We start from the raw sequence: 8,173 nt of genomic DNA on the forward strand, positions 1-8,173 counted from the left end.
GGGAGAGCCATTACTGCCCACCCCAGCATGCACGTGGTGTAAAACGCCATCCCTGTACTACCACGTCCCGCCCTGCTCTAAACTCTTCCTTGGCTCCCGTGGGCCCCAGAATCAAGTCCAAGTGTGTCTGCCTGCTTTTAGGCTTCTGCCAGCTGCTCTTGCCCTCCCACTGGCCAAGCCAGACCAGCAGTGGAGGTTGCAAGCTATTCTGGGCATTGCCTTGCTGCATAATTTCCTCAGTCTGCAATGCCTTCCCACTTCCTTCTTTGTCTGGCTGGGCTATATATTCATCTAGGCCCTAGTTAGACACATTTCCACTTGCAGGAAGCCTTGACCCCAGCCTGATTCCCTCCCCCTGGCCCATGCCTGTGGTCCCCACCAAGGAGTATTTTTCAGAGCTCCAAAATAGGTTCAGAGCGTTCTAGTTAAAGAGTGAAGTGGGGCGGGGGAAGAAATGCATCGTGGTGGTCTGCCCACAGGTGTGCGTGCAGGTGTGTGACCAGGTGCATCTCTAATCTGAACTCCTCAAGGTTCAGAGAAATCCATGAAAGGTCAGCTGTGTTGCAGGGCACTGTGCTGAGCCAGACTCCCATTATCATGTGTGATGCTCAACTCTATGGGGTCTCCATTTTACATGCAAGGAAACAGAGAGGTTAAACCACTTAACAGTCACACAGCAAATGGGGGCAAGGTCAAGAGGCTTGGTGGCAGGGAGGCTAGGTGCAGAGGGGCAGCGCACGCAGCTCTGGAACCAGACTGCTGGTGTTTTTGAGTCCTGAGCCTTCTAACAACTTGTTTGCTGTGTTACCTTGGGCAAGTTACATAGCCTTTCTGTGCCTCATAAGCTTTTCAAGAGTTAAAGACCCTGGAAGCCTTAGAATAGAAGCCTTAGAATACAGCACTCAGCCTGAGCCACTTAGGAGTCACCCAATCACCATTTTTTTTCTCCCCTCCAGTCTTTGCACACGCTGTCCCCTCATCTGGGCCTGCGTCTTTCCCCACTCTCTCTGCTCACCTCTGATTCCCCAGGCTGGGTCAGGGCCCTGTGATGGAACCGTCTGGTGACACCTTGAGTGTTGGGCCCTGCCCACCCGCCCCTCCATGCCCGCACGGCCAAGCAGCCGATCACTGCTCTGTCTTCAGGACCCGGCACAGGGCCCGGCACGCAGTGGTCGCTCAATTAACATTTATTGAATGTGCAAAGCAATGGATACTGCAACCTCTCCCCGCCCCGTGCCCCCAAAGGATCTCTCAATTTCAAACCCCTGCATTAGCTCTCAACCCCCAGAAAGGCAAGAAACTGGAGTAGCAAAACAGATCGGTCATTATTGTACAGTTGCAAGTGGGGACAGGGTGCTCAACATCTGTGAGGGAGGGGGGCTGTCTGTCTTCTTCTGAATGGGCTCCAGGAACTCAGGTCCCAGGGAGCTGGATGCCTTGTGAGCACTGGCCCCCTCCTCCCCACACGCTCTTTGGGAGAAGCCGGAGCAGGGAATGTGTGAAGAGATGGGGATGAAGGGGGATGAAGGAGTGTCCGAGGCAGGGACATGATCACAACAGCTCTCGCCTGCTGGTCGTTTTGTTGACTTTGGACAGGCCTTCCCGGAACCCAGAATCGGTCATTCTGCAGGCAGACAGTTAGGGAGATAATCCGTGAGCCGAGGGGAGCCAGGCCCCGCCCATTCAGCCCACCACACCTACCCCAGAGCCTCTTGGCCCCGCCCCAGGCTCCACCCACCTGCCCCCACAGCCCCGCCCTCCAGGCCCCTTGCTGCCCAAGCCCCACCCACCCCAGCCCGAGGGCTCACACTTGCTTCATCTGCACATCCTCCTCGTCCTCCTCGTCCTCCTGGGGCAGCTGCAGGTACGGGTTATCCCTTGTGGGCTGGAACTTGTAGCCCGTGAGCACGAAGAAGGCGAGAGTGGAGCCCTCCACCAAGAGCTGGGGGCCAAGGGGGCAGAGTGGGAGTGTCAGGTACAGGCCCCCACCTCCACCTCCACTGTCTGGGCCACCCTCCGCCCCACCTGGGGCCTCAGTGCTCACCTGGTACAGCCACTGCCACTGGAAAGGCACGGCCACCCGCAGCAGGATGGCGATGATCCGTGTGAAGTAGATGTAGCAGATGACCTGCAGGGACACGGGTGGGCACAGGGCTGAGGGACCACTGGGGATGCCTGGGGAGGGGGGCCGGGGATTATGGGCAGAGGGCGGGGCTCCGGGGGACTGCAGATGGAGGGGTTAGGGTGGGTGTGCCAGTGGGCTGGTTGTTTCCCCTCCCAAACTTCCCGAGTGAGCACAGGGCTCCTACCATGACGTAGTAATGCCGGAAAAGCTTCAGCTTGGCCAGGTTCACTGCCACTGAGGGGTAGGCACAGAGAGTGGGGGTCAAGGGAAGGAGGCGGGGGGCAGGACGAAGGGGACAGGGTGGAGAAGGGCTGTGGACAGGAGGACATTGGGGTGAGTGTCTCAGGGGCATAGCGTGGAGGGGGATGTCCCAGGATGGTGAGGGGGTGGAAAGGCAGGAAGAGGCAGTCAGAGGGGATGGAAGGGGCATCCAGGGGTCAGCAAGAGGGACCAGGAGCAGGCCGAGGGCCGAGGGCACAGCTCACCCTTCCCATCAGTGCCAGACGTGTCCTGGAGATGCCGGATGGACCTGGGAACGAGTGGGTGATGTGGGGGGCAGTCAGCACTGCCTCCACCCGTGCCTGCAGGGGAGGGGGTCGGGTGGGGGTCCTCACCAGACCACGGGGAAGAGGATGGCGCCGCAGCAGATGAGGTCCACCAGAAAGAGGATCTCCTTCCAGACGCCGTAGTCGCTGGTGCCCTCCTCACGGGACTCGATGACAATGTAGGCCACGTTGGCCAGGACCTGCGGGGCGGGGGTGGGGTGGGTGGGGTGGGTGGGCCCAGCCTGCACTCGTGTCCACCTGCCCACCCTGGGGCCTCCATGTGCACCTGCAGCGAGATCACGATCCCGAACACCTTCTTCTCCTTGTCGGACAGGATGTACTTGATGAAGGCCCAGCCGGAGCCGATCAAGGCGATGGTGATGAAGAGGAGGGCGCCCTTCAGCCTGGCGGAGGCGGGCAGGGGCTGTGGTGAGACTCGGGGGCCCGCCTCCCCTGCCCGCCGCCTGCCCCCGGCAGAGAAGGGCACTCACAGATGCGTGATGTAGTGCATGACAGCGAGGCCCTCGATGGGGTGGCCCTGGCTGTTGATGAAGTAGTAGTTGATCTGGAGGTGGATGGACGGATGGACAGTCAGACGGATGGACGGGGGGATGGAGATGGTGGTGGTTTGGGAACACCGACAGTCACTGTCGGATGGGTGGCCAGGAAGTGGACTGAACAGAAGGTCACGATCAGGATGGTGAGTGGACTGAGAAAGGGACAGTCACAGCCAGAACGGCGGCCGCACAGATGGCTGGACAGTCACAGCCTTGACAATGGAGGGAAGGTCACAGTCGGGTGGATGGACAGTTAGACAATCAGCCCGGTGGACACTCATAGCTGGACCCACAGACAGTCAGACTGAAAGGTGGGCGGTCACAGCTGGACAGGACTGGATGCACAGCCGGCCACGGTGATAAAATGGATGGACAAATGTATGGACAAATGGAACTCCCAAGCCCAGGGTCTGCAGAGATTTGAGGAGTGGCTTGTAGGGGCTTTTTCCTGGCCCCTGACACCCCAGCCCACCCCATCCTGCTCCCGGCCCAAGGCTCTCACACTGTGGAAGAGGAGAGAGACGCTCTTGGTGAAAGCCAGGGCTGCCATGAGCCAGTGGATCTTGAAGACGTTGTACCTGGCAGCGGGGTCGGGGACAGGAGAGAGTGGGAGGGCATCGGTCAGGGGTAGGAGTGGGAAGGTGTGATGAGGGGAGGTGGGGAACCCCCAGGGGCAAAGGCATTACGTGTTCTTGCAGAGGATGGACACCCAGAAGATGCCGGAGGCCAGGAAGCAGGCGGACATGACCATGTACAGCTTGAAGAGGGGGATTTCCGCCGCCGACAGGAAGCCCTCGGGGTTCTTCTCCCGGATCATTACCTGGGGAGGGGACAGCGGTGGGCAGGGGGATCGCGCGCTAGCTCCAGACTTGCGGGGCCCTGAGTGTGAGTCTGCGGCTCTCCCGCTCTCTCCCTGGCCGACTCCCTGTTTCTGAGCCTCAGTCTTCCCGTCTCCCAAATGGGCACGGAGTACCTGGCCTGCAGTGAGCGCTCCGCGAACCTGCTGCCCACCCTCCTCACCCCTGCTCACCGTGATGTCGAACGGCTGCTCCCGGCCCGGCACCGAGTTGTAGCAGTTGTGGAAGTTGAGGTTGTACTGGCCTTCCTCGGCCCTCGAGCCGATCACCACGTGGAACTGGGCGGTGGGGCAGACAGAGGGGAGAGGAGGCCTCAGCATGGGTGGTCCCCGCTCTGTGGAGGGGAGGGGCTGCAGGCACCCCCGGACACTCACACTGAAATTGTAGGAGTTGTTGAGATGGCCCAGGCCCAACACCAGGTCCTGGTCCTTTCCACCAATGCCCTGAGGGGACAGAGGACCTCCATGGAGCATCAGCTGGCCCCGCCTGGGGGCGGGGCTTCCTCCCTCCTGCCCTGGCTTCCCCATACCTGCTGGTCGGCTTGTGACCCTGTGGGTTTCAACTTGGCCTTGTTGGGTGCAGTAGTGGTCCCTGCCAGGGGCAAGCAGGTGACTTTAGAGATAGACAGACAGCAGAATGATGGGCGGGACGTGTGGAGCGGCCCTGCCCACCCGCCCCTCCATGCCTGCACGGCCACCCTGACTCACCGCCATCCACCTTGGGGTTGACCCTGTGCTCTGACTTCGGGAGCTCTGGTTCGGAGGGCGCTTCGGGGAGGAGCCCGGGAGAGATGAACAGCTTCTTCTGTTCCCCATACTTTCGTACCTGGACCCTGTGGGATGAGGCTGGGAGGCTGAAGGCTGGGGTCAGGCACACCTGCTCTGCTGAGGGACTCAAGGGCCCCTCGGGCCCTCTGGGGCTCAGCGTCGGGCTCCATCAGTGGTCCCCAAGTTGCAGCATTTGGCCACCACCCATCAAGATGGCTGCTGCATCCCTGAGCTGCCTGTACCGAGGACTAGTTGTCACTTCCTGTGACATTAAGTCACTCATTCTACTGAAGTACACACTATTTAAAAAGCAAATGCTGTACATACAGAGAGGCAACAGAGTATCTTTGGACCCTGGGTTCAAATCCCAGTTTTCAGCCTCAGTTTTTTCATCTTTAGAATGGGGATAACAACAGTCTGAGCAGTCAATGAGTTAACACCTGTAGAGATCCCAGGATGCTGCCTGGCGCACAGGGTGCATCCTACACGCACAAATGACTTGTATTAATTCTCACAACACTCCTCTGTGTTGGGTCTTCTGCCTTGAGACCCTAATACTGCCTGGGCACTCCTCCCCTCTCTCCCTCCCATAATCAGAAGGCTTGAAGGCAAAATTAAAAAGCGAGTGACAGGAATTCCCTGGTGGCCCAGTGGTTATGATTCGGTGCTTTCACTGCCGAGGGCCCGGGTTCAATCCCTGGTCTGGGAACCAAGATCCCACAAGCCACGTGGTGCGGCCAAAAAAAAAAAAAGCGAGTGGCTTTCTCCAAAGGAGTCAAGGTTCTTTCTGGCTGGTTCTGATTCCACCTGATCAGCTCATGTGGGTAGCACAACCAGGGAAACCCCAATGACGGCTCTCTAGGGGAGCCGCCAGCCCTCCAACTCACTGCAGATCCTTGGTGTTGATGAGGAAGACAGCCAGAAGGTTGCTACTGTTTTTCCGGAGAGGACAGTCGTGAGGGTCCCGGCTCTGGAGAGTGGGCAGCAGGGAGCCTTCGTCACCCCCTCCCACTGGTCCAGCCTCACTCTGCCTTCCTCCCCATCCACCCGGGCAAGGGAGGGTCTCTCCCTGCTCCCCTCTCTGGGAAAGGACAGGGATCTTTGGGTTCCAGATGCTGACAGACCATCCTGCCCTTCCACCACCCCTGCCCCTCCACACTCCCCCCCTCCCCCCCTCCACCTCTGGCCCCTCCACTCACTGAATAGGAAGGAACACTGCCAGATCGAATACGGGTCAGACTGAACCCCACCTGGCAAGAAAAAGAGATGATGTGAGGGACACCAGCAGGGACCTCCAAGCCACCTCTATCAGTGGCAATAGTAACGTAACCTCGAATTTCCTCAAAGCCTACTAAGCGTGAGATTCCGTGTTCACTCACTTCACTGACTTTTCCCATCTGCCCCCAGCCCCCCAACCCTCTTCCTTTAACTCCTAACCATCCTTGCCCCTTGACTGGGATGTCACTTCCTCAGGGAGACCTTCGCTGGTCCTCGACCTACCCACCCTGTTTCCCCCCATTTAAAATGTTGATGTAAAAAATAAATTAAATAGAATGTTCATGGCTCCCTGCCTTGGGCTCTGGAAGCCAACACACTTGGATATACATCCAGGCTCTTGGACTCTGAGTAAGCCACATGCCCCTGAGTCTGTGTAAACACCTGTAAAATTGGCTTTACAGGTGTAATATTTTCACAGCATCCCTGAGAGGTGGCTATGACAGAACAGACTCATGGAAATAGATTTGCATGGTACCTGGTACCCAGCGGGCGTTCAATAAACACTAACTTCTCATTTCGACTGCAGGAACTGGGGCTGTCTTGTTCACTGGTAGGCTCCCCTCCCCCCAGCTCAGTGCCTGGCACGTACTGCATGAGAAATTATTATTCCCAAGTTACACATGAGGAAACAGGCTCAGAGAGATCAAGGGACTTGCCCAAGATCATATGGGTGAGAGGCAGAGCTAGGATGTGAATCCAGAATTGGGGCGGGGGGAGGGGGGCGGAGCTCAGAAACTTGTGCACCTCTCCCTCCTCCAGCAAACTCCTCAAAGCCCCTCACCAATGGGGCTTTCTCATCTGTCTCCTGGAGGCCCAGCCGCAGGAGGCTCAGGTCCACCTCCAGAGAGCCGTTGGTGTAGAAGCCAAAGCTGTTCAGCTGGATGTCTGCTCGCTTCTCCCCCTGCCAGAGACCAAGAAGGCAGAGGCACCTCAGACTTCCCACCAGCCCAGCCCCAGGGCTCTAGCATGAGGTTCCCCCAAGGGCTTCGGGCCCCTCTGGGTATCTCTATATTTAGGACAGGTCCAAAGGGTGACGGGAGAGGTTGAGAGGGCCAGCTCTGGAGGCCATAACCTTAATCCCAGGCAGGGACAGGCTGACTCCGGATCCTCTGGCCACTGTTCGGAGAGTCCAGGATTCGAAAGTCTGGGATACCTGGAAGTCTCCCTATTGGGTAAGCATCACCCGGAGAGCAGAGTTACGCATCTTGGGGTGCCTGGCCCTCACCTCCCGGAAAATGTTTAGATTCCAACTGAGCCCCCAAGATCCCAGTGAGTACCCAGAGGACCCTATTCTAGAACCCCCAGGGACTTCCCTGGGTGGCGTCAAGGGTCCCTAGCGTCCCCAAAGCAATCCCAAGAATTTAGAGGACTCAGAGTCCGCCGTCTCCGGAGATGAACTCCCTCCCCCGGTGGGCGGGGCACGACTACAGCGCGGCGGGCCAGGCAACTCCAACAGGAGGACCGAGGGGGCTCCTCGGACGAGACCACTCCGGACCTGGAAGCGGGGGGCGCCGGACCGCTCCATCCGGACGAAACCACTCCAAGCCAGGGGCTTTTCCGGGCCGAAGCTGCGACCCACACCCCAGACCGCCGCGCGGCGGGACTCACCGTCAGCGTCAGCCGGTGGATGCGCCCAGAGCAACCGCCTAACAGCAGCAGCAGAAGTAGCCGCTTCCCCCACTCCGCGGGGCTCCCGCGGGCGAGCCCCCTCCTCTCGCTCACGGCCATCTCTGAAGCCAACGCCTCCCCCGACACCGCCTCTGACGCCCTCAAGCCCGCCAATCGCCGCACGGTGGGGGCCGACCCTTCAGCTTTTTTCAGCCCACTCAACCAATCAGTAATCGCCTCCTCTCGAGCCCGCACCCTGTACGACACCAAATGGACAGCCCGAGCCCCGAATGGAAGTGCTGATATCGCTTAACCCCGCCTCCACGCTCACCAATCACTAGAAAGATTGTCCCCGGATGTACTCTGATAAACAGTCCATCCAACCAATTGTGATGGATCTGATATCCGGCCCCTAAAGGGGAATTCCTCCATCCAC

General features: G+C 58.9%; 1 protein-coding gene across 2 annotated transcripts; it reads right to left on the reverse strand.

The window, feature by feature from the left end:
* Window positions 1-1,306: 1,306 nt before the first annotated feature.
* On the reverse strand, window positions 1,307-7,872 carry GPR108 (G protein-coupled receptor 108). Of its 2 annotated transcripts, none has more exons than XM_060007576.1 (18): window positions 7,738-7,872; window positions 6,911-7,030; window positions 6,051-6,101; window positions 5,739-5,821; window positions 4,792-4,916; window positions 4,614-4,675; window positions 4,459-4,527; window positions 4,258-4,362; window positions 3,914-4,047; window positions 3,730-3,805; window positions 3,162-3,235; window positions 2,957-3,074; window positions 2,740-2,870; window positions 2,611-2,654; window positions 2,310-2,359; window positions 2,045-2,128; window positions 1,815-1,942; window positions 1,307-1,624 (listed from the first exon to the last, which is right to left on the reverse strand). In XM_060007576.1, exons 1-18 carry the CDS (start codon window positions 7,855-7,857, stop codon window positions 1,552-1,554), a joined length of 1,647 nt encoding a protein of 548 aa, XP_059863559.1. In that variant the 5' UTR covers window positions 7,858-7,872; the 3' UTR covers window positions 1,307-1,551. The 2 variants fall into 2 exon arrangements, with proteins under 2 accessions (XP_059863559.1, XP_059863558.1); XM_060007575.1 differs by having other exon boundaries at window positions 1,809-1,942.
* Between the last annotated feature and the right edge of the window lie 301 nt (window positions 7,873-8,173).

This window comes from Delphinus delphis, chromosome 3 (assembly GCF_949987515.2).
Source record: "Delphinus delphis chromosome 3, mDelDel1.2, whole genome shotgun sequence".
Taxonomy (NCBI): Eukaryota; Metazoa; Chordata; class Mammalia; order Artiodactyla; family Delphinidae; genus Delphinus; species Delphinus delphis.